This window comes from Apteryx mantelli, chromosome 28 (genome assembly GCF_036417845.1).
Source record: "Apteryx mantelli isolate bAptMan1 chromosome 28, bAptMan1.hap1, whole genome shotgun sequence".
NCBI classification, from domain to species: Eukaryota; Metazoa; Chordata; class Aves; order Apterygiformes; family Apterygidae; genus Apteryx; species Apteryx mantelli.
This window is the reverse complement of record NC_090005.1, coordinates 2,000,167-2,025,050: the sequence shown is the minus strand read 5'-3', so window position 1 is coordinate 2,025,050 and position 24,884 is coordinate 2,000,167. Positions and strand designations below refer to the sequence as shown.

Here is a 24,884-nt window from a genome sequence, read left to right as displayed (position 1 = left end):
TTTGGCTGGTGTCCGAACCTGTGTCTGCATAGGGTCCAATCCCTTTGATTCAGTCCTAGGAGCTATAAAAATCCTGGTCTGGTTCTCCCCTTTCCATCCTGGCCTTCATCTTAGAGTCTCCTCTGGGTCAGCTTTTCCTCTCTTTGGAGCTGGGCTGCAGATCTGAGCTGGGGGACAACTCAAGCCCTTCTTGCTCGAGTACTGTAAAACTTCAGCTTCACGGGCCAAACCAGAGAAGTCACACTCTGGCCCCAAATGAGGGAATCTCATGAGTGGTTCAGATTTAACCCCTCTTTTAAAAGCAAAACCTTTACCTAGTTCTACTCTGCTTGTAAACGAGAGCCAGTGAATGTCAGACTGAGGCTTAGTCTATCAAGAGTTTTGTTCCAATTCACCTCGTTTGGGTATGTTACCTTACTTTTACCAATACTGCTCCTGTTACTTAAAACTGCTTCATGTGGATAAATGGCCTCTGGCCTCTCTCTGAGAGTCAGCGCCGGTACAACGCCTATCATCCTGGTCTGACCACGTCCACTTAGTGTTGGAGGACTTGCACACCAGTAACCACACCAAGAGGCTTACAGCTGTTCCCGGCCTGAGTTCCCATCCCAGAGAGCTGGGATGAGGGCAGCCGGGATGTGTGGCAGGAAAGGGTTAAGGCAGTGGGCAGAGGAGGGGCCTGCTGCTTGGGGCTGAGGTCTGACACTGTTCTGGCAGCAGAACTTGTCATCGGTCTATTGTGGGTTGTTTGCAGATGCTCTGATTTAGGTCAAATTGTGGGGGGGGGGGGCGGGGGCGGGTATAATTTTGTTGTGTGCGCCTGGGAGCTGTGGCCCATTTGTCTGCGCTGCTGCCGAAGAGCTGAGAGAAGAGAGGAGCTGCAACAATTGATGCAACTTCCATAATCATAACCTTAGGCCGTATTTTCCCCTCCCTCGGAACAACAAAGGGATGTTTCAAAGGGGCGGATGGCTGCCAGGCCCCGCAGTCTCATTCTCCCCTTCTTCTCTTAAGCAGAGATGTTGGCAAGGCTCTGGAGGACCGGGCTTTGGGCACTGCCTCCACTGCATGCCTGAGCGGATGGGGAAGTCGGATGGGTCCCCTCCCTCTGCAGCTATCTCCTCGCCCTTCCTTCCTCATTTTTCTGGCCTTGCCACACCTCGGTCTCTGGGCATCGTGGAAAGGGGCAGGTTAGCTTGGCAAGAGTGTGGCCTCCTGGCTAGAACAGGCAGCAGAGAGTGAGACTCTGAGTCCTCCACCCCCTTCTGCCACTGACTTGTGCTTTTTGGCAAGTCACTTTATCCTGTGGTTTCCCTGTCGGATGTATTGGGGTGCGGTGAGCAAACGAGGGATGGGGGAAGGGTTGCGAGGTTGAAAGAATCTTAGATACCTTTTGGCAGAAGAGCTGCGGGTTGTCAACACCCTCGCTGCAGGCCTGGCCATGAGCTGCCAAAGTACATGCTGCATTTGATTCCGTGCACTGGTGTCACCCTCCCATTCTGAGATCAAGCCTGACAAAAAACCAGCTGCCTCCGGGCCATCGCTGCTGGCCCAGAGGCTGTTGGAGGGGAGCGCTCGGTGTCCTGCAGGCTGCTGCTCATGGGCCTCCATTTTCGGAGGGTTCCTCTCTGGGGGAAGTTGAGCCAGAGATTCTTTAGACCACGAAGACCTGATTGCCCATGTACCAGAAGAAATGCTGGGAGAGGTGTTTGCCCTGCACCGTCTGACCGAGGTGGGAAGGGCACCCGAAATCCAGGGGTGCTCAAAGCTGTAGGCCTCAATGCACTTCTACTCTCCACCCCCAAAACTTCACCTGTGGCACACAGGGCTCAAATCTAAACCTCAGAGGGATTGTTTCAGCCAATGCCTTATCTTAGAACCTATTGACATTATTAAGGAAATCATGGTGATAGAGTTACTGTGGTAGAAAGACAGTGGTGCAAACCCTGAATGCAGACGTGTTTCTCTGACACAGGCAGGCTTCTTGCTGCAGCGGTTCAATCTGCTGATCGGATGAATTAGGCCAGCTTTGCCCTGGGGAGGTCTGTAGTGTTCCTGTTGCTACAAGACACAGGATGCCTTTTGGGACATGCTGTAGCATAGCCTGTGCAGGGGGCCCTGGGTGACAGCTCCATCCCAGTAACATGCAGTAGCTCAGAGGAGATAGTCCAGTCTTCCCTGATGGCCTTAAATCCATGAATGCCAAGAGTGGCACACTCTAACGCCCATTTTCACCCCTTGCCATTCTTCTTTTTGCAGGGATCTACACCAGTAACAAGGACCCTATTTCCCACGGGGGTGGAGTGCTCCGAGCTGTGTGCAGTACACCCCTCTCTTCCAGCCTTCTGGCACACCAGGGTACGTCGTCTCTCCCACAGCTCAACCGGTCTCCCTTTGCTAGCACCATCCCAGCCTCCTCTTCCTCGGTCTCCACCACGCAGGTAAGAACATCAGGAGCAGGGCAGGTGAGGGACTGTTGTTCAGGAGGGCATTGGACAGTCCAGTCACTGGCAGAGCAGGAGCAGTTTGTGGACTCGGAGGAGTCCCTTTTTCCACTTGGGAACAGTGTTATTCTTCCTCCAGTTTGGAGGGAAGCTGCCAGCTGCAGCTTCCCTTCAGGTCAGTGGAAAGATGTAGGCAGCTATGCATCGCAGTCCACGTGACCTGCTTTGGGGTGAGAGGAATTGTGGCCTAAAAGGACCCATTTCTCTCTGACTGTAACAGGAGTGCGGGCAGAGTGCTCAGGCGGCGGAGACCTGGGGCCTGGTTGTCAGCGTGTGCTGTGTCCCATGCCACTGCTCCCCTGCCACTTGGATGCGGCTTGGCTGGGTAGTGCTGCCGCTGCCAACCCTGCCTTCATTCTGCAGTGTGGATAACTCGGAGGATGGGGCTCGTACACCCAGCCAGGAGGGCTGCTCGTGTGCCGGGAGACGTACAGGGCCTAGTCCTTTGTCGGGAGCTCACCAAGGGGTGTTTTACGGGGAGGAGAGAGTTAGTTTTGCAGCCCCAGTGATACGCAGCTCATTCAGCCCACTTGGCTCTGAGATGAGGCTGGGAAAATTTCAGCTGTCTAGTGAGACCTCCAATGAGATATTTTTAACACTCTCTCTTGTGACCAAGCTGGGTTCAAGAGTCAGGAAGAGATGGAATAACGCAAAGCTCTTTTCCTTCAGCTGTTCAGGAAGTCACTTCTCTCTGTCTCTCTCTCTCCTTGTTTTGCCATGTAGGTGTTCTCACTGGCAGGTTCAACGTTTAGCCTTCCCTCCTCGCATATCTTTGGAAGCCCCCTCACATCTGGGCTGTCGATCAACCCGCTCTTAAATCAGTCGGAAAGCAGCCGGGCAGGTACGTGAATCGGAAGGTATGTGAGTTTGGACGTCCAAAGGGGTCTCCCTGGAAGAGTCAAGACAACCACATTCATAGTTCTCCAGCTCCCCTCCCTGCTTGCTCCCATCCTGTGTGTGAAAGCCAGCAGCTAGGAGATGGGGACAGTGGCTTTTTACTCTGGCCAGGGGGTGCTTGTGTTTGCCTTAACAAAGTACTGGCCTGCAATAGCACATCTGCTGGTGTGTCAGCTGGATAACGTGTGTCCCTGGACACGTGCTAAAGTGCAAGAATGTAAAACCTTCTCTACAGAAACTTGTTGTCATTTCACACACTAAAGCTGTGCAAACCTAGTGAAAACTGCTGTGACTTTTTTGTTTTGTTTGGCATTATTTGTTTTTATATGAAGACTGCTAAAAATAAGCTTTTTTTTTTTCCTTATTGGAGATATCTTACACTCTAAATTTTCATCTTCAGTTTCTGTTTTGATTTACTTTCTACCCTTCCACTCTGGCTTTGCCATGAGATGCAACAAAATCCACTCTTTTCAGCTTCCAAATGTGAATGTGCCAACACTGAGTTACTTTAAAACTGCTCATTTTTTCCCACCAAGGCAAATTCATTTTCCTTGGAAAGTTGCCTGGTTAATAAGCAGGAGACTTGAAGCATCATAAGATTTCCCCCCGCCCCCAAACAAAATGGGCCTGATTTTTTTTTCTTTCTTTTTTTTTTTTTGATTTATACCAGTAGCTAAACAAACACCCTCCTGATTATCAGTTGTTGCAGTTAGTGGTGCGACTGTGTCATGTTCCCCTAGCCCAGAAATGCTGGCAACTCAGCATGTTGGATCCTGAACTCCTGGGAGGTAAAATTCTACCCAGTGTCATGCTGAGTGACAAGCGATTTAAAGCACAGTCCTCTTTGGATAATCTGATGCTGGCGTGCCCTTGTTTGCTTTAACAAATGTGCATGCCTGCATGTAGTGCATGAATGAATGCATATGCTTACTTATCACCTGTGCAAGCCCGTGGAGGGTGTCTGTGTGTCCGTCTGTGTGTCACTGACAGTGCTTGGTTCTTATGCCCCACCCAGAGAATTTTGCCTCTGCTTGAGTACCAGGGAAGGTAACGGTATGACTGTCAGCGGTGGGAGTGAGGGTCATCAGATGGGACCTTTGAGTCAGGAATGATTCAGTCGCCTGGAATTAAGGGTGGGATGATTAAGGAATGGGATGATTCAGAGATTTATTCTTCCCTCATGGTAATCCACAAGAGAGGAGATGACCCACTGCCACTTTCCCTTTGCTGTTATATGCCAAGGTGCTGACAGAAGGAATCAGGTTAACTTCAGGAATAGCCTTGTGGTTCAGGCACAACATGGGGGCTCAGCAGTCTGCGTTCTGTTCCAGCCCTGCAGCTAATGATGGATGAATCATGTAGGCAGAGTCCAACATACAGAGTGCTCTGAAAAGCCTCATCCTTAGTTTCCATTTCCAGGATTGCTCTTCTGGTTTGACTGGGATCTTGCAAGCTTCAGGACATGTTTCTTCCAGGTCCAGGCAGCTTTCAGAACAGCTCCTGTTGTCACCTTTTAGGGTTTCTCCATCACCATCTCCTCTTGCTGGAGCTAGTGACCCAGAGGGTGTTAAGCCAAATTCACTTTTTTCCAGGAGGATTCATTAACCTTCATTAAACTTCCTGTGTGGCCATTTGCACTTAGAAGTGTGATGTTTGATTTAATCCCAAATTGCTAAAAGGGAGGTTGTGAAGTTTTAGGTAATCCTGCCATATCTTTAATTCGGATTACCTTTATGAGAGTGTCTGTGTAAACAGATGCTGTGTAGAAATAGCTTTCACTGCAATAGTATTTGAGCTCTTTACAGTTTTAGTGTAGGGAAATGGTGTTATCCTGTCTTACAGATGGGGGAACTGAGAAACTGTTATCACTGATGCAGGTTGATACCAGGGTGCCTTTGGCAGTGCAAAAAGTCGGATTCTTATCTTCCCACTCCTTTAGCTACTGTCTAGTTCTTCCTCCCACGACTTGTCCTGGATTCTGTCTCATTATGATGACAGGCCAAATATATTTATCTTCTGTAGTCATCCTCCAGCCTCCTTTTCATACTTGAAGCCTTGCAAAGTGCTGTCTCCATGAGATAGCTCAGCCATCCCCTGGTCTTCTAGACAACCGGGTGGTGTTGGCCAGGAGCTAATCGGATATGGACCCTGTTACTGTTTCAAAAAAACAAAATTGTGTATGTGCATTTTACCTCTTTGGCTTGCAAGCAAACAATATAACAGTAACAAGCAGACAGTCAAAGTTTAGCTGAATGTTTATTTGATTCCAAATTAAAACCATTGTGGCAAAGCTGCGCCTAATGACTGTGGGTATTTTTCTAAGGGGTTAGGTGTTCCTTGGATGAAAGCAATACTGAGAAGCACTAGTCTAACTGTTTCCAGCCTTCTGGCAACTGATCCTTGTTGGAGAAACTGGGAAGGTTTCATGCCTTGTGACATCCCCCAAATTGGACTTGCTGGCCTTGTCTCCACACGGTGCCTTGCACTGGGAGACTACTGTTGCCTGGGTACTGCTGCTCTCAACAATATGGTCACCTCCAGAGACTGGTGGCTTCTCTCCAGAAGGACGAACCAGCTATAATTGATGGCCAGGAAGACGCTCCCATGTGGATCAAGGGGTGAGGATCCTACTCATAGCTGTCTGTGAGGGCTGCTGATCAGCAGCTGCGTTTACTTGTTCTCAGCAGTACAAAATACTGCCAGTAACTAATGCCCTGCTCAGGGCATTACACTGTAAATCACAGTGCCTTGCAGTGTTCCCCGCAGGAGACTTCCTGGATTCTTGCGCATAAGAAATGTCTCTTATTATGTGAAGAAGAGGAGGGGCAAGCCAGCCAGCTGGTGCAGGCTGTAGTCGCAACATCTGACACGTCCCGGAGCAAGGGGAACGTGTGTTTACTGGCTGGCAGACACCAGGAATGGAAAGCAAATGGCAGATAAATTCACTTCACTTTGATTTCTCTGTGGCTGGGAGACATCCCACACACTGGCTCCATCGCCAGCACTAGCATGTCCCAGCTCCCTGGGACAGAGGTGTTATGGAGATCTGACTGTGAAGACAGTTCCTGGATTTAAGCACTTAAGTTCCTTATTTAAGTACTTCAGAAAGGAGCTGAGCCTTTGGAAGCTTTGGAGGACTCGAGCTGGGTTTAGAGAAAGGTGCCACTGCAACCCAGTGTCTCCGGGATCCTCGGAGAGCTGAGTGGGGCTTTGCACAAGCCTGATCCATCCTTGCAGGCTCAGCAGAGAAAGCGTTCCCCTTTACAGCTGAAGGAAAAGTTTCCTTCTGCCCATCCCTCCAGCTGGCGACTGGCGAGGAGAGCCGGGAGCCGCAGGCGGTGCGGCTGTGAGCTTCCGGGGGGCAGAGGCCGGTTCTCGCTGCATGTCGTGCAGCACCTTGCACGCTCCGTGCGCCCCTCGGACTTGCATCTAACACCGCCTTAGTGATGTTGCCTGCGCAGGCAGCTGATGGCCAGATATCGCCTGCCTAGTTTAGCTCGTTCCGTTGGGAAGGGGGGGGGCTGCGTTGCCTGTCAGTGACCTTCCCAGTGTGACCCCCTTCCCGGTGTGACAGCCAGTGACATGCAGTGACACGCAGCCCCTCCTCCGTCGCCTCCCACGCCGCGCAGAGGCGCATGCGGGGACCGAGCTGTTATGCAATGACGGTGCCCTGAGCTGCTCTGTGCTCCCATCTAGCGGGGACCGCGGCGCTCGCCGCCCTCCGGCGCAGGTGACAAACCCTCGCCCGCCAGCGGCACCTGCGAAGGCTGGACGCGTATGAACGCTGTGCCTCTCTGTCCCTCTCCCCACCCAGAGCCTGACCTGGAAGACTGCAGTTTTGGCTGCCGAGGGACGTCGCCCCAGGAGAGCCTCTCTTCCATGTGAGTGTCCTTCAGGAGTCCTCCCGTGCCGCTGGGCATGGGAGAGTCACAGCGTCTGCGTGGGCACATCTGTACCCTGGGAAGCCGTGGGATGACACAGCAAGTAAAGGGAGAGAGACTGGGAGAAGTGGAGGCAGCTCCTTCCCTTCTCCTTGGCACAAGGGGTGAGATGGGATGGGAGGAGGCAGACGCTTGCCTTCCCAATACAAGCTGAGGGGCTAACGGGAATGGAGGGCTCTCCTGAAGTGGAGCGGAAGAGGCTGGGGCTGGGAGGGATGCCGTCGCTCCCAGAGTGGGGCAGAGGAAATTTGGGGGGAAGGGAGCAGAGGAGTGCAGGTGGTCCCTCCTGGTGCAGATGAGGGAAGTGTCTCTGACTTCCCCCAACCTCTCCCCAGGTCCCCCATCAGCAGCCTGCCAACCCTCTTTGACCAGACCGTGTCCTGCAGCAGCAGCGGGCAGCTGGAGAATGTTCCCCAGGCCACCCCAAACATCGAGCAGCTCCTGGAGAAGCAGGGCAATGGGGAAGCTGGCGTAAACAGTGAGTCATTCAGGGCATGGGCTGTGGGAGGAGAGGTCCTTGTGCATGTTTGTGTTGATGCCAGCTGGGATTTTGCCCACAAGTGAAGGAGCCGGGTGGGGGACAAAGCACTAACTTGTGCCAGGGGGAATAGTTGGCAGCAGGACTGTGATCTGGGGGCCAGGCTGCTCCCCCAGTATGCTCTAATTGTGGTACCCCCCCCATGGACCCCCTTCTCCTCTTCCCTCCATCCCCCCATTCTCTTCCCCCGACCCTGTCCCCCTTCCCCCTTTCCGTTCCCTGCAGTTGTAGAAATGCTCAAAGCCCTGCACTCGCTGCAGAAGGAGAACCAGCGGCTCCAGGAGCAGATCATGACGCTGACAGCCAAGAAGGAGCGTTTGCAGCTCCTCAACGTCCAGCTCTCCGTCCCTTTCCCGGTGGTGACCACCAGCAACGGCCCCGGCAGCCAGGCCCAGTACATCCTGCCTCCCAACGGTGAGGGGGTCAGTGGGAAAAGCATCTCCGTATGCCCTTTCATAGTGGTGCTCCCCAGGGCTACTGGGAGGGGAGTCATGGAGGGGAGGATCTGACCAGCCATTTATCTCACTGTAGCTGCACAAGATGTAGCTGTTGGTGGTCCATGCTGTCTCTTGCCATTGCTGTGTCAATGTTGGGCTCCACCCCTGACTCTCCATCCTCACTTCTTTCCTCTTTACAGTCTGCAACAACGATTCCCTGAGCATCAGCAAGAGCCCCCCGTGCAAGAACAGCTTTGGGATCGAGAACTCGCTCTCCACCTCCTCTGAGGTACACAGGTCACCATATCCCCCAGCCAGCTGGGGAAGGGACGTGGGGAGGGAACAGGGAAATGCAGTCCCAGTACCATGACTTCGTATCCAGCTGATAAACCCTTGTAGTTTAGGCCCAGAAATGAGGCTTCTTTCTCTGGAATGCCCATTCTTCAGTTCACCTCAGTGCTGAGGGTCTGAGTAGAGTAACTGGGGCTGGGAACAAGAGGTGAGAACGCTTGTAGGCTATTCTGGCTGCATCCTTAGGGATCTATCGAAGCACGTCAGAGTTGTAGGACCTCTCTGAGCACACACCTGCACTTGCATTCACAGCCCCCTTTCCCACCTCCAGCTCCTGACCCTGAAGCATTCCTGGAGCTGATCTGATGTTTCACAAGCTGCCCCGGTCCGACCCTCTTGTGTCCGTTTCTCCCCCAGGACCCTCATTCAGGTTGCCCCAGCAGGAGCAGCTCTTCCCTGTCCTTCCACAGCACTCCTCCGCCCCTACCCATGCTGCAGCAGAGTCCTGCCTCGCTACCCCTGCCCGGGGTGCAGCAGGTGAATGGCCTGGCCAGGGTGGCAGGCAGCGGGCTGGGGGGAGGCACCACTGCCAGCCACAGCCTCTCCACGGTGCCCATGGTGGACGGCCTGATGGGGACCCTGGCAGGAGGCCAGCAGATGCCCATCAACGGGATCCTGGGGAATCTGAACGGCGCTCAGGCCGCCCAGGCTCCGAGCGCGCTGACGCAGGCGAGCGGGCCTCCGACCTTGCAGCTCTCCACCAGCCTGAGCAGGTGAGGATGAGGAAGGGGAGCTCATGGGGACAGCCCTGCCCTCTCCAGCAGAGGCTCAGCACTGCGAGGGAGGGAGGCCCTGTGCGTGCAGGGCCAAGACGGGCTGCACTGACATTCCCTGCCCTCCTCCCTTTGCAGCGTGCCCAGCCTGAGTCCCCTGACGGAGCAGCAGCGGCACGTCTTGCACCAACACGAACATCAGCTCCAGCAGCTTCAGCAGCTCCTGACTTCCCAGCCACTTAATCCAGTAAGTGTGCCCGCTGGCACCTTTCATCTGATGAGCTGTTTAATGGGAAAGCCTTGGAGCAGGGAGGAGAACTTAGGGCTCCCTCCTTCACATGAATCCCCTGCCCATGGGGCTGCAGAGTCATGTGCCTTTTCCTTGGCTTGGGGCAGCTGTGGGTTGAGTGAGGAGAAGAGCTTCAGGCAGGAAGGTGGGGCACCTCCTGGAGGGGGAAGGTGGGGATTTGAATTTTTTCTTACAAAGGAGGTAATTTAATCTGGGTTTCCCACATCCTGAGGGTGTGAGAACATAGTAACACTAAGCCACCAAGTAAAATCAGGAGTGCTGTTACTCCTCCGGCCATCTTTGAATGCAAATCATGTCTATTCCTGCTGCCATGACCACACTAGTCTCTGAGTTTGCGCTGATGCGCAGCAGATGCACTGAGGCCCATGGGAGAGGAGGAATTGGCTTGAGGACACTACTTGAGTTTAGAAGAGATAAGCACCAAATTGGCTCAGTCCTGAGGCAGTCAAGCTGTGTCTGGGCACATTGACATGGAGAGCTGGAGATGCCAGGGGGACTTGTAGCGTGTAGGTGGCTGTGTACTTTGGGGTCAGAGAAAGGATCAGGCAGCTGTTCTGAGGATCTTGGCTCTGTGCCTTCATCCTCGCTATAAAATAGCCCAGTCCCAGGGTCTCGTGAGAGTGACTGCAGGGCTAGATGGTAAACAAGCTCCGAGTGTGTAAGGAATCCATTCACTCACCCTGCAGAAACCTCCGTGGTGTCCCTCCCCTGCAGTCGAGCTGCACGGGAGTGTTAACAGTTCCCGTCAATGAAGCTATGCTAATTTATCTCCCATGAACTTGGCCCATTGCTTTGGATACATTTCTGGGTCAAGCTATTTATAACCCGGGAAAAGCAAATTTCAAAGGGCTTCTCTTTACAGCAGCTGATGTCACCGTGTCATCAGATGCCTCCCTATGGGTATGGAAACAATGTCAGCTCTCAGCCTGCTGTATTGGTCGATGGTTGCTATAGTGATTTCTGTGATTTGGTTGGATTTGAGCACATCCCTTTGGGCGCAGGTGAGCTGCAGCCCTCCATCTCCCCAGAGCTTGACTTGCCTACACCGACCCTGTGGGACAGGTTGAGCTGTGAAGTGAGATGGGCTGGGGAAGGAAATTAACAGCCAATATAGAGATTCAGGGAAGTGAATTCCACAGATTGCTAGAGACTTAAAATCTGTGAATCAATTGATTGGAAAGAGCTGAGTAGATCTGTGTGCCTGCAGGTGTTTTAGTCTGAGTAAGCTAATCCCATGCTTCAGGATACAATGGGGTTGGAAAAGTCAGGCGCACAGGCTGTTAATGAGCACAAGGCAGACTCTTCCTCTCCCTACCTATAGAGACATAGTCAAGGGAGCTTTCGGCTGTCCCTGGGAGCATTGCCTGGGATGGAGTGTGCTGATGTTGGTCCCACCTTCTGGCTCATTTCCTTTCCGTTTGGAGCAGGTGTCACATGTTCCCTGAGCCCTTTTGTCCCTCCTCTGATGCCAGCTCTTCCTCTCCCTTCCCTGTAGGAGCAGCAGGCCCTGGTGTTCCAGATGATGCAGCAAATCCAGCAGAAGAGGGAGCTGCAGCGGCTGCAGATGACAAGCTCGTCCCAGCTGTCTATGACCAGCCTCCTGGCGGCCACCTCTGCCCCTCTCCTGCACTCCAGCACCAGCACCCTGATGACCTCGGCCCCCCAGCCACCCCCAAGCAGCAGCTCTCTCATGGCCTCCCTCTCCCCCCAGCAGCTCAACCCTAGCAATGCCCTGCTGGCTCCCCAGGCCACCCCACCGCTCAGCGCTCCTGGGAACAGCCTCATGGCTTCAGGGACAGGCATCCCACCCGTCCTTACAGCACAGACTAACCCGTTTCTGAACCTGCAGGCTGATGGCAACACCCCAAAAGGAACGGTGCGTATGCTGCTAGCACTACCCTAACCCCACTGAGCTCGTGGTGCTAGGCGCTGTACAGATGCAGGGAGAGACAGTCTGCACTGTAGTTAACTTGGGGGATCAAGGGGATCATTTATGCAACAGCCGGAACACTCCACTGGCTTTGCTGCATCCCTGACTAGACAGTGTCATGCTGATCTTACCTCCAACAACTTCTGCAGGGTCCAGACAGGGTCATGGGTAGGCATAGTGGCTCCCAGGGCACCCTTACATCTGTGTGTGCACACAGACGTGCACCAGACCTGCTGCAGAAGCAAGGCAGAGACAGGCTGTAGGTTCGTCTCCGTTAACCCTCGGACTCAAATGGGACAATGTTCCCCTTGCGGTGCTGGCCCCACTGGAGCCTCATGGTGAAACGTAAAGGTGACTGCATGTTGAAACCCTGGGTTAGGAAGGAATCTTGCACCCAGCCAGTGTGTATAGAGGGGTTTTCAGCCTCTCTTTAACGCAGCCTTGTACTGGAACACCAGCCTCTAGGGACTGATGGTGTGATATTTGCACAACATCCCTTTCACCTGTCTCCTCCATCCCTCCCCTGGCCTATACCTGTACTCAGAAGGCCTGGCCCTGGTTGGAGACACTTAGGAGTGAAAGGCCAGGGTTGAGGGGCCAGTTCGCCCTGAACTGGGCAGAGGGGAAACTTGGGGCTCTCTGCTTTCAGATAGTGGAGTCTGAGAGGTTGCGGTGAGCAGGGCCAGGTCAGCAGCACAGCAGGGCTCTCTGCTTCTGCTCCCTTGTGTTGCTGCCTGTCCAGTACTGATACCTGTCTCCTCTGCATCTCTTTTTCTGTTTGTTTTTTAAAGAGCATGAATGAAAAGGGAGCTCCTCTTACCCAGGACAAGGGCTAAGCTCCCCCCTCACCCTGAACAAACCAGCAGCCAACTCCTCTCAACCAGGGGAATGTGGCTTTCCACAGTCAGCAACTTTGATACTGTTAGAGCAATGAGCACAAGGCTTCCAAGAAGCATTTCCTGCCGCTGGGCAATGCCAAGAGGTGCTTTGGAAGACAGTACGTCTCTGACCAAGCCCTGGTATCGGGAGGAGCGAAGGTGGGGGGCTGCCTGCTGCCCTGGTCCGTGCCACACATGCTCAAAGTGAAGCTGTGTTTCCGTGCAGAGTGGAGGAGAGAGTTAACACCAGATGCCTGCCAGTCTCCTCCCTGCCGTGAGTGCAAGCGTGTGTTTACGTGTGTGTAGCCCCCAGGCTGAGGCACTAGAGACCATCAAGCATCCTTGGCCAAGACCTTGGTGGAAGGAGGCCTCCCTGCTGAGGAATCTCCTTTCTGCACAGTGCAGAGGGATCTGGCAGTGCCCTCGGAGGCAGCACTGGATGTGACACAGCTGGGGAAGAGGGACATGGTGGCAGTGCTTGCGTGGCCTGCTTTGTCCAGATGGGGAGGTTAAAAAGAAGTCCCATAGCTGAGATTTCTCACCTGCTTTTCATCTGCTGGGCTCTTAGGATGCTTTTCTCTCTGTAGCCATCATATGAAGCCCTTACACCTCAGCTGGATCCAAACCCAGCCTGAAAAGACATGAGCAGTGGAGCGATGGGTGAGGATTGGTGCTTAGGGAGGTGAAAGCCACCTGCTTCTTTAAAGGACATTGCCACATCTGCTCTGCCAGCTGCTGTCGGTTCGGTGCTGTACTTTTCACATGAAAAGCACACTCCTCCTCCTTGTGCCATCTCACTCTTTCCTTCCAAGGTTCCCAGAGCCCAAAACTACAGCTTGCAAAAAGGGGCTGTAGCCAGTATTACCCATACCCTAGCCAACTTCAGAAGGTGCATTTGAACCTGGCAGTTGTCTCCCATGCCTAAGCTGGGAGACAGAAATGTCAAGGGGGGTGGGGGGAGGCCCCAGTACCTGTTCTTTCTTACCCACCACAAGAAGTCACTCTAGTCTGGCAAAAAATGTTCTTCCACTGGTCTTGGGCACTTGAGAAAAGGAATCTCCAATCAATGGGAAAGTTACCAGTCTCCCAGGCTATGACATTGGATCCCCTGTTTGTTTTTGCACCTTTTGACCTTAACTCCGTTTTGCAGCCTGGGAGCCTCAGCAAAGAAACCTGCTTCCTCTGAGATTGGATGCGATGGATTGAGTGAAGGACAGGTGGGGGAGCTTTGAGGGAAGGGGAACATCTACGTCAAACGTACAAATCCTCCTTCCCTTCCTTGTCCCCTGGTTAAATCCAGATCTCCTGGGGGACAGGCATGAAGACTCCAGCTAACAGAAACTCTGAGGGTTTTTGTTTTTGTTTTTTTTAAAGTTGTCAGACCTTAATGGATATTTTCAGCACATTCCCACTGCCCCTAACTGGTTTGCACTATTCAAATTTGTCAGCAGTGGGTCTGTGCTGATAGTACAGAAAAGCTCTATAGGCAAAACTCATCTGCTAATAACTTCCTCTTTTTCCTCTTCTTTTTTTGGGGGTGGTGGTGGGAGGGATATTATTGCCACAATGGTTGAATAAGGCTAGAAGGTGAGAAAAGTGTCTGCTCAGAAATAAGCATATATATATATATATATATATATATATATATATATATATATGCGCTAATGTTTTAACCATGTCAAGAAGCTAGTAGAAAGTTGGAGATGGTAGCTAAAAGTGAAAATGCAGAAGAAAAAAAAAAAAAAAACAAAACCTTTCTCTCTTCCTAGCAGTCTCTGCAGTATAGACACAGATAGGAGCACCTGGTAAACATGGCTCTAGCTGACACATTCCCTGTCCCCGGCCGGCTCCTGAGTAAGTTAAGGGCCAAGATGTGCCAACTTCTACCAGCCTGGTACACTTACAAAATGTCAATGATATCTTATGATATCTTTTTAGTTTCAAATGATTTAACTTCTTATTTTTTTTGCTCCCTGTCCCTGAAATTGCTCTGGCACAATTGTGTGCTTGCACTTTTTTTTTGTCCCCCCCCCCCCTTTCCACCCCAGCTGTGTTGTTCCCCCTCCCCTCTGCAAACAGAGGTGCTATCCAACCTGCCCCTGTCCCAGGGACCCTCCTGTCACTATAGGACCCGCTCCTGCAGCGGTGGTCTGGCCTCACGCTGCCCAGGCACGATGTGCAGAGTGGCTCTTCCAGAGGCTGCTGTGCTAAATTCTGGCCCTGGAGTGCCCTATTTGTGTGCGTAATGCCTGCGTGCACAGAGAGGCTGCACCTACCAACCTCTGGCAAGCAAACGGGTCTGCGGGATTTGGGAATGGACGTCCCTTACTGATGGGGTGCTGGTTTAGGTCAGCAAGATTGTGGACAGAAGTGCCAGAAGTAAAACAGTGGCTGTTTAAATGTGCAAATATGGTATTCTGACAGCTGCTTGCTGATCTGGATTTTTTTTTTTTTTTTCCCTCTCTCTCCTTACTCCAACATCCCAAATTTGAGTTGCTGCCTGCTCTGCTGTCATGCTCAGAATGATCTGTAACCACAAGGGCCTGACATTGTGCCTAGACCTGGTCAAAATGTTCCAAAACTTAACTGCATTTCAAGCTTGGAAATTAAAAACAAATCAGACCAGGAGCAGGAAGAGAGGGGGTAGCCAGGAGGGGAGTCTGCTTAATGTCTGTCCCTGCTGCAGTTCTGACCAGATCTAGTCACAGTGCAACACCCGTCATCTCCTAGGGCGACAAAAACCTGCTTCAAGTTGCTTATTTGCAACCCGCTGTCCCCAAATCCTTGTGCAACAAGAGGAACTTCCAAGGGCTCAGTGAAAGGTCTTTGACGGTGAGCTTGCAGGCAGGAGGCTGAAACGCGCTGTACAGGGCTCCGCACCGCAGCCGGGAAAATAGCTGGGGAGCCCACACATCAAAGAGGTTGGAAACCAAGGACTGAATTGGAGGAATCTGTTTGTAGACAGGCTGTTAGACGCGGGGATGTCCGATTTGGGGCCGAGTTATGCTGCATTCCTGGTTACCCCTGCTGGGTGTCGGGCATGCCCGCTTACTGTTGCTCGTGGCTGTAGCTTGAGTACGAAGCCTCTTTGCTCCCCGGGGCTTTCTAGAGTGGGTAGGGAAGAGGCTGAAGATCACGAGTGGGGGAAGAGACATATAGCACTTACACGTTTCTCTGACATCTTCCAAAGGTGCCTGGTCCCTCTGAAGCGTGCTCCTTGTCTAACCACCTCAACCTGTCCCAGAGCCAAAGGTCCCTTTGGCAGATTGAGGGGAAAAGAAGGGGGCACTTTTGGAAGGTTGACATTAAACGTTTGTATCTTTGTGAAAAAGAGGAAGAGCAGGGGAAAGAAAAATAAAAGCTAAAGATTATCTGTGTTTCAGTTGCACTGGGGTACGTTTCTTTACCCGTTTTGATGCTAATGTCTCATTTAGTATGTTGCATGTGTCTTTTTTTGTTTTGATTTGTTTTTTATTAAATAAAAGAGAAAAATGTGTATATTTTTGGCAATTTAAGGTAATGTAGCTAAGATATATTTTTTTCACGCTGCTTGACTGTTCTTTATTATAATAAATAATATTAATATTAATATCAAAGACTTTTTTTAATACAGTTAGGGTTTCAAAAATTAAATAAGAATAGGGTCTGTGCGATTAACTTCCTGTGTATGTGCTGAAGTCCTGTTGCCTGCAGTGGGCTTAAATGCACCCTTAGCACTGTCCTGAGTAAGCGATGCTTTAGAGGAGGTGGGAGTGAGGCACCAGGAGATGTTTTCAGCCTGTCTCCGTGTGAGCTTTGCTCCTAGTCCAGCCTAGCCAGACACTTCTGGCTGGTTGGTGTAGGGAGACCAGGGAAAGAGCATTTGTTGTTTGGTTTTTCCCCCTCCCCCCCCCCCCCCCCCCCCCCCCCCCCCGTTTGCAAAGAGGAGGCAGTTTAGCCCTGATGTTGTCTTAACCTTAACCCTGCCGGGAGAGGAGGGAGAGGCCGAATGCTGACTCTGACCTCCCCTGAAGGAACAGCAATCGCCTGTTTTAATCGGCAGAGATGTCCCCAAACCAAGCCCTGCTGACCTTGGCAACTTCCCAGCGGGCTCCGCCGCCCCAGATTCTCCAAAGAGTTTGTCTTCTCTCACGGGCACCGAAGGGAAGGGCTCGTTGTGTTTCTGCCTTTGTTTTGTTTTTCCCCCAACAGCCCTGCATAGCTGGGTGATGAGGTCTCTTGAAAATATGGTTTGGAGGGACGTCCTTGTCTTGAGAAAACAGCCCCTGCTTTTGAGTGCTCGGCTCTTAGATCTGGTCTGAAATTTTAACGGGTTGTGCTGCAAAACTGCCTGCTTTCTGGCTCGAGGACAGCTCAGAGCTCACAGCCGATGGGCTCTGTAGTTCTGCCTTCCCTTTCTGTTCTTAAATTGGAAGCTGTTTGTATTGACCTTTTGTTTTTTCCCAACCATATGTGCACATCTGGTACGTCCCATCTGCCTGGCTGGATCCTGTGGTCCCTCCGAGTTCCCAGGACTCCTTTAAAAGGTAGGGGAGAAGTTCTCCCATAGCACCTGCTTCTTCCGTGGTGCTTTTCCTTTCTCAGATTGCTTTACATAAGCAGCCGGCATCATTACCATGGTGAAATTGGAGGCCAAGGAATTTGCCCAGGTTTCTCCAGACAGCCAACAGCAGGACTGGGGAGAGAGAGTCCTGGTCGCCTGAGACCAGCGCAGAGTTCGTTGCACATAGCATGACCAAGTTCTGTCAGGAAGGGAGTGCAGAGGGAGCTAGAGACGCAGCAATTGATAGGTTTTTGTCAAGGGTGTTCTTACTCATTCAAACAGTTGTCTGGCAGAAGGAGTGTTTGCAAAGGCTGGTCTTGCCGAGTTGGATTGTCAAATGCTTTGGGTCATTGTAGGAAACTTCTGGCTGTTAAAGTCAGCTGGATGGAAATGGAAGTTTGGTCTCTGGTTCTGAGAAGTCAGTTGCTCTTGGCTGTGTAGCTGCTAGCTGCAAAACTTCCTCTTAGTACACAGAAACACTGGAGATGGAGCAGATTCCCTGCTGGTGTAAATGGTCTCTGAGGGTGGAGAGCAGTTTGTGCCAGCTAAGGAACTTGTCCCATGGTTTCTAAGTCTGCAGGGAAATGCTGCACAGGAGGAAATTCTCCTGTGAAGCTGGCAAATCTGGAGAGGAAAGTGTGTTAGCGCTGGTGGTGCAGGTTGGGAGGGAGAAGCGGGGGATGCCTGTGGAGCACTAGGATCGTAGAGCCAGTTCTCTTGTGTTTCTTGGAGCCCTGAAACATTCTGCAGAAATATTCAGCTTCTTTATGTTGGCTTTTTCCTGGCATGGTTCTCCTCTTTCCACCCCCTAGCCTCTTGGTAGCATTTCTGTTTCTGCAAGGATGGGGACTGGAGGGGCACGTGAGGGTGGCGCTGAGCTCTGTGCATTGGGTTTTGTGCCTGACGAGCAGGTTGTTGGATCTTCTTGGACAAGGAAGAAATGTATCTATAGCAGGTGCATAATCTGCTGCGGAAAATAATTCTTCCACAAGCCTTAGATCCTACAGACTTCACTCCAGGCCTCTTCCAGCTGTTCACCAGGGTGTCACCCGCACATAGCTCTTGTGCGAACAGGGCCTGCACGCGTCCTCGCTGAAGACAAGATCGGCCTGTGTGCTCTTGCTCTGTCTCTGCTCTGGCATCTGCTAGACCATGCCAGCTCCTGGTTTTCTCCCTGCTTTCAGGCTGCTGGGGCTGCCCCAGCTGGAAAGGGATGGTTCAGATGCCAGCACGGTCCCTACAGACTTTATGGCTGCAGATGGCTTGAGCCCCTTGGCTCGATACCAAAGACAATATAGACATAGATGAGGTCTTCTCACGTGCTCAGTAGAAGACTCCAGAGGAGACATACCAAGCAAATGATGTCATATGCTTTGGGGTGAAATGTTCAGCCCAGTTGGCAGGGCGGGAGGCGACTGATGTCTGAAGCAAGCGTGGAGTGGAACCAGCCCTCCGAGGTGGTGGAGCCGGTCCCTCGGGAGCTGCGAGCAGGCTGCAGTTGTTTTGCGGGACTGGAGGGTCGGCTCTGGGAAGCAAATGCTCTTCTGCTACAAAAGCAGTTTGGGGAAAGGGCTGCCTGCCTGGGAGCTGCCCTGTTCAGCCCAAGCCTATCCATTGGTCTAAGATGTGCTGCCGGTCCCCAAGACTTCTCTGATGGAGAGAATATCCATGGCGTGGATCAGGGGCCCAGCTGCTCTGGGCATGAGACAAGACATCAATGCCAATTGCTCCAAAGACCTTTCAAGTCAAAGCCTGTTTTGTTTGCTTGCCCCTTTCCAGTGCGTGCGTCAGCCCATCCAGATGGTGACGAGAGCTTTGCCTCTGTTCTGTGTTTGCAGTTAAGGACACCTGCATCATCTGTCAAGTTGCAGTCAAGATGGGGCTGAGCAGGCAGTGCTGTGGCCAAAGTGGTTTTTCAAGGGCTCTTTTCCAGCCCAGCCAGTCCACCACATTTCAGAGCTGGCAGTTCGTGCTGCTGTGTTATTTAGCATTGCCCTTGGTGTATGCTGTGCTGTGCGGTTTCTTAAACCCACATAAGTAAAAATACTCAAGTGCCTGTGATCAAAAAAGCCTTGAGGCAGGGAGTTGAATGGATCTCCTGGTGCCTCTCCTTTGCGCGTTTAGTCTGAGAAATGGAGGTGTTGTAAAGGCTGTGGATGTCACCTTTGCGGGAAAGGGTGAAATAGCAATAATCTTAATAGTAACTTTCCATCAGTATGTCTCAAACTGCAATTCAAAGAAGTCCTCTCTTCTCCCTTTTTCCAGATGGGGAAACAGGCGCAGGTAGGAGGAATTTGCTCTGCTCCCCAGCAGCAAAGCCAGTATAGCTCCAGGTCTCCTGGGCTTTGCTCTTGCCACCCTTCTGCCTGGAAAAAGGAGCCAGGCTCCGCAAAACGTAGTACCCACCAGCAGGGAGAGCATGGGCTGCTGGGGGTCCGTGCAGGTTCAGTCCTGCAGGGAAGCGTCTTGGGATGTTGGGGTGCAGAAGGAGCCAGAGTGCCTCGACCAAGAGCGGATCTGCTGGTGCGCGGGCCCGGTGATGGCCGCTGGGGTCGTTCCCGCAGCCCCAGGCAGTGCGAGGCCCGTCGGCATCTGAGCCAGCGCTGTCGGAGGAGCTTCAACAGCCGGACAGGGCAGATGGGGGAAGAACAGCTGCTACAAGGAAAGTGGGTTTTGCTCAGTCACCGGAGTCCTCCGTGACTTCAGGCCAGGTAGCGCCCAAGCAGACCGACATCCCAAGGGCGCCTTGCTTCTCTGGCACCGCTTCGCTGCTCTCTCTCTCTGTCAGGCACATCTTTTCTTGTCATGGTCACCTTGAAAATCCATCATACATCATCATCTGTTCTGTGCTGAAGACTTATCCACAGAGAAAACAAGACAGGCTCAGTCGAAGGTCCGTGTTTTTGTTTTTTGTTTTTTTTTAAGTGATTTGGTTAAATCGGTACAAAAGGCTACAGGATATTCAGAATTGGTTTTACATCGGACTGAGGCTGTGCGAGGCTGGTGCTGTGCCCTTTCCACAAAGGCAAAAGCTTTTCCTTAGCCCAGCGGGTCAGCTCGTGTGCAAGCACTCTGCCGGCACTTTGAATCTGCTTCGTATCAGTAAACATAAAATTTCTGAAACCATCCCAAGAGCATCCGCATGGGCTCTGCAGTAGATTGACTAAATCATTCGTCTGTGGACCAGGCCAAGGAACTGGATGGTCTGGATATTTTTTTTTTTTGGTTGCTGTTTTTTCTGGGATTGTTCCACCAAATTTCCATTTCTCATTCTCTTTTTTTTCCTCTCTCTTCCTGGGCCAGAGTCATTAACACAAATATTTGTGTTAAAGGAGAGCCTGTGCGTTTCCTATGCCGCTGGGCCCTGGAGAGCTTTTCCATAAGGTGATGCCCAGCAAGGAGGTTGGGTTCGGGCCCAGCCGAACCATGTTGCCCTCGTTTATCCTGGTGCTTTCCAGGTGCCTGCGGTGGAGCCGGTCTGCCTGGCCGGGCCCCCCCTCGCAGCACCCTGCTGCAAGCTCGCGGGCTGCAAAAACGGAGCAACAGCTGGTCCCGGGGAGGAGGGAGGGCTTAGGGCTCTTATTTTTGTAATCAGTATTTCAGAATTGATCAGAATTTGATTTGTGCTACGTATGGAAAAAAAAAGTAAGAAAATGGAAAAATCCCATTTTGTTAGATTATCATTTTAACATCAAACGACATCAGGCTCGTGCCCAGAAACGCTGATTCGTAGCTGCAGGCAGAGTCTGTCGGGTTAGCAGGAACACGGGCTGCTGCGACTGATGGCTAAAGTGCAGAGAGACTCCAGGGCTGTTTTTTTTTTTGTTTGTTTTTAATTTAAGCATCAAATGCAATGTTTTCGAGGCGCCTGTGCTATAGGGGAGTCTCTGCTGATGGACATCCGTGGATGTCGGCACAAACGTCCTCACCGGCACAGCCGACAGCAGCGGCGCTGGGCACCAAACCAGGGCTTTCGCCTGCTGCCGCGGGAGGCTGCGCGCTCCGGGCAGTGCTCTGGCTGCGGCTGCAGGGCCAGAGGCCTCGCTGCAACCTATTTTAACCAAACAGCAGTTACAGACCTAAAAGCAGGAGGCAGCAGGAGAGGGGCTGGGATTGGGGTTATCCAGGGATCAAACTAAACAAGCCATTGCAGACAGGTCCCCTGGGTAAACCCGTAGGGTGCTACATCCCTCTATATCCATTCGGTGCTAAACACCTGCACTTAGGAAAGTGCGCAAGGCGCACGAGTGCATCCCTGCTCAGGACAGCCCCTAAGCGCGTGCGGAGCTTGGACAGCAGCGGGATTTAAGCACATCCTCAGAGTTACAAGCGGAGCCGCCCGCCCCAAGCGGGCCAGCAAAGCTGTGCTTTGGCCCAGGGGAAAGGGATAAACTCGAAAAGCGAGAGCTGGGAGAGAAGTGGCAGGTTAAAACATTTAAGTAGATATTTGTATGATTTTCTTTTTTCGTAAGAAAAGGTTTTTAATTGAAAACTACACGGCCAGATTTGTAGCCAGGAATGTACTAACTTTCTTACATATTTGTACCATTGCTGCATGTCGGCATCTTCTGCTCTCGCTGCGGGAGAATCGACAGGACTAACTTCTTCTTAAGGACAAAAAGCAATTCAGGTGCTGATGGCAGTCGGATGTCTTAGAGAGAAAACTGCTCCTATTCACCCTTCTTCCGTCTGCAGAGAGAAAGGAATCCAACAAGCCTCACCTTCTCTCTGCTGTGTATAATGCAAACACCGTCTTCGTATCATTAATGTATTTGTATGACCAAGAAACTGTCACTGTCCTTGTTCTTTTTATTAAAAGAATGTTTCCAAAAAAATAAAAAGTAGGCTAAAAAGCTCTGCTTCCGTACCTGGGTGCCTCTGGACAGGCGCAACCCCAGCGGTTGGAGCCAAGCTGGGGACCACGCGGGCTGGCCACGATGCTGCCGGCTGCATCCCCACGAAACAGCCCAGGCCGCCCCAGCTCTCCTCCGCCTTGGGTCATCTGCACAAGCTAAATCATTTCAGCTGTCAAAAAAGTTTAAATTTCCCAGTAGTTAAATGTTTAAAAAAAAAAAAAAAAAGGAAGGGGGGGGGGGAAGGAGTCCAAACCTTTGATGCTTAAAAGATGATTTCAAGGGAAGCGGAGGAGGCTGCATTTGGTGAGCAGAGGGACACTCACCCTGCCTGCAGCACAGCAGGGGCAGGGAAGGGGCACCCAGAGCCTCCCAAACCCCCGGGGGGGGGGGTGGAGGGGCAGCCCCCAAAGGGCTTTGGGTGCCCAGAGCGCCAGGGGATGGCAGCAGTACGGGGTCGAGCCCTGCTACGGCCACCCTGGGACACAGCACCCGTTTTGATGAGGACATGGCCCTGCAAGGAGCCAAGCAAAGGGCTGTGCACCCGGGGGGGACGTGCAAGGAGCTGTGCAAGGGACCGTGCACCCAGGGGGGACGTGCAAGGAGCTATGCACCCAGGGGGGACGTGCAAGGAGCTGAGCAAGGGGCCATGCACCCACGGGGGACGTGCACCCGGGGGTCCTGCAGGGAGCCATGCAAGGGGGCTGTGCAAGGACCCCCACACAGGGGGGACCGTGCACCGGAGCCTGTGCAAGGGGCTCTGCAGGGACCCGTTTACTGAGGAACCGCACAAGGGGCCGTGCACCCGGGAGGGTGGGGGAGATCGTGCAAGGAGCTGTACGTGGGGGGGGGGGGGGGGCGTGCAAGGAGCCGTGCAAGGGGCCATGCACGGGGGGGGGGGGGGGGGGGAGGAAAGGGTGTTGTGCAAGGGGCCGTGCACCGGGGGAAGGGGGGGAGATCGTGCAAGGGGCCGTGCACCGGGGGAACCTTTCTGCAGCGAGGCGCCGCGCTCCCGCCGAGCCGCAGCCTCTTCCGGCAGCGCCGGGAGGAGGAGCCGGACCGGGCAAGGTGACCGGGCGGCGCCATGGCGCTGCTGAGGCCGGCGGCGCTCGTGACACTGATGCGGGCGGCGGGAAGCGCCTCCCTGCGGCGGGTCCGCGCCCCCCTCGGGGCTCCCCCGGCGCGACGGTGCGCGGCGGCCGCCGCCGAGCCGGCCATCGCCGCCAAGGGGCCCTTCCAGGTGGAGCTGAAGGCCGGGAAGACGTACGCGTGGTGCGCCTGCGGCCACAGCAAGAAGCAGGTGCCTTCTTGGGGGGGGGGGGGGGGAGGTTCCCCCTTCCTTTGCTTCGGGGTTTTGGGGGGGGTTACCCGCGCCGGACGCAGCCGCTCGGGCTCCTTCGCCGGCGGTGACGGTGCCCTGTCCCCCCCCCCCCCTTTTGCTTTGCAGCCCTTCTGCGACGGCTCCCACAAGCAGGCGGCCCCCGGCATCGCCCCGCTGCGCTTCACCCTCGACGCCGCCGAGAGCGCCCGGCTGTGCGGCTGCAAGCGCACCCGCTCGCCGCCCTACTGCGACGGCAGCCACGAGCGGGCCCGGGCGCAGGCGGCCCCGCTGCCCTGACGGCACCCCCCGGCCCGGTGGCGGGGCGAAGCGAGCGACCCGCCGGATGGAGAGCGGCGCCTCGGCCCCCGCTCCGTGGGGAGAAACGCCAGGAGGTGCCGAAGCAGCGGGATCCGGCATTTCGTTTCTGTTCCCAAGCGCTTACCTGGCGCGGCCGCCCGGTTCCCGTGGCGCGGAGCTGGGGTTCCCGCGCCCCCGGGCACCTGCTGCACCCCGAAACGCGTCGCGGTTGCGCCAACGGTGAATAAAGCCGAGCCCTCGCCGGGGAGCTGGCGCCCGCTGCTTGAGCCTGAACCCCGGTGCTGTCCCACAGCAACAGGGAGATGCAAAAGCCCCCAAACTGCCCCAAAGTGCGAGTGGGGAGGAGGCACCCACCTCCCACCCCAATTAACCCTAATTGCTCCGGGCTGCCCCAGCTGCGGGAGATCGGCCTCACCTGGCGGTGGAGGCTGCAGCTTCGCCCGCTGCCCCATCCGTGCTAGGGATAACGAACGCCCACAAATAGCTGCAAAAAGACCCCCAAACCACTGGATAATGGGGCTTTTGGGGGCTGTTTGGGCAGAGCCGGCGGCAGGCGCAGCCCCCTGTGCACGCGCCAAGTCAATGACAACCTGCAGCATTTATTACATTTACAAAGCTGTATAGTTATACAAATGTTTAACCCATAACGATATATGAATATCAGAATATATTACAGGACATTAAAACATCGTACAGGATGCAAACATACAGAGCAATTTGGTTTGTACCATATAGGAAAAAAACAAAAAAACAAACAAAAACCAAAACAACCTCCCCAACGCCCCACACAAACCCCAGGTCGAGGCACTTCCGCTGCCTCCCTCAGTCCATTTTGGCCTATTTACAAGGAGAAAAGAGGTGTCAAAGTCAAGACGAATGGAGCCCCCCAACCCGACACGCTTCGAGCCCGTCATCCGGCCCAGCGGCGGGGAAGAAAGAGGAATAAAACGGGCGACCGGCCGGCGGGCACCGCGCGCCGACGGGACGGAGCGGGCAGCCCCCGCGAGCGCTGCCGAGGCGGCCGCTGTGCTTGCAGAGATGCCTGTAAAGTTCATCATGGGGGGGGTGCGCTACTTAAAAAAAAAAAAAGAAAAAAAACGAAAAATAACAAGAGTAACATCCCACGTTTCCTGACCTTTGGAGTTCATACAATTCCCGTGCTGTTTTCCTTTGGTTCTCCACGTGCCATCGCGCTGCTGCTGCGGCGTCCCCCCTCCCGGGGCGCAGCGGCACGAGCCCTCGCTGCCGCCTGGGCTCTGCAGGCACTTGCTTATTTGTTTATTTATTTATTTATTTATTTTGCCGTTCACCCTCCCCACAACCCCGCAGCGGAGGGGGATAAAACCCCCG

General features: G+C 53.4%; 2 protein-coding genes across 4 annotated transcripts in view; both read left to right on the top strand.

Moving 5' to 3' along the window:
* MLLT6 (MLLT6, PHD finger containing) overlaps positions 1-14,005 on the top strand; it is a 46,525-nt gene extending 32,520 nt beyond the window's left edge. Inside the window, exons 11-20 of one of the 3 annotated variants that reach the window (XM_067312193.1) lie at positions 2,260-2,441; positions 3,228-3,345; positions 7,216-7,282; positions 7,678-7,820; positions 8,106-8,294; positions 8,518-8,606; positions 9,026-9,381; positions 9,520-9,628; positions 11,187-11,567; positions 13,650-14,005. In XM_067312193.1, coding sequence (XP_067168294.1) covers positions 2,260-2,441; positions 3,228-3,345; positions 7,216-7,282; positions 7,678-7,820; positions 8,106-8,294; positions 8,518-8,606; positions 9,026-9,381; positions 9,520-9,628; positions 11,187-11,567; positions 13,650-13,685 — 1,670 coding nt within the window. In that variant the 3' untranslated portion in view covers positions 13,686-14,005. Of the gene's footprint in view, positions 1-2,259; positions 2,442-3,227; positions 3,346-7,215; positions 7,283-7,677; positions 7,821-8,105; positions 8,295-8,517; positions 8,607-9,025; positions 9,382-9,519; positions 9,629-11,186; positions 11,568-12,412; positions 12,490-13,649 lie in introns of those variants that run through there. The other 2 variants (XM_067312192.1, XM_013948477.2) reach the window with 2 other exon arrangements.
* Positions 14,006-22,870: 8,865 nt separating this feature from the next.
* On the top strand, positions 22,871-24,238 carry CISD3 (CDGSH iron sulfur domain 3). Its single transcript, XM_067312195.1, has 2 exons — positions 22,871-23,195; positions 23,343-24,238. The coding sequence occupies exons 1-2, from the start codon at positions 22,980-22,982 to the stop codon at positions 23,511-23,513; spliced, it is 387 nt and encodes a 128-aa protein (XP_067168296.1). The 5' UTR covers positions 22,871-22,979; the 3' UTR covers positions 23,514-24,238.
* Positions 24,239-24,884: the final 646 nt, after the last annotated feature.

Coding starts and splice junctions, on each gene's coding strand:
- CISD3 (XM_067312195.1), top strand. CDS start 22,980: ATGGCGCTGCTGAGGCCGGCGGCGCTCGTGACACTGATGCGGGCGGCG. Junction 23,196..23,342: donor GCGGCCACAGCAAGAAGCAG/GTGCCTTCTTGG, acceptor TTTGCTTTGCAG/CCCTTCTGCGACGGCTCCCA.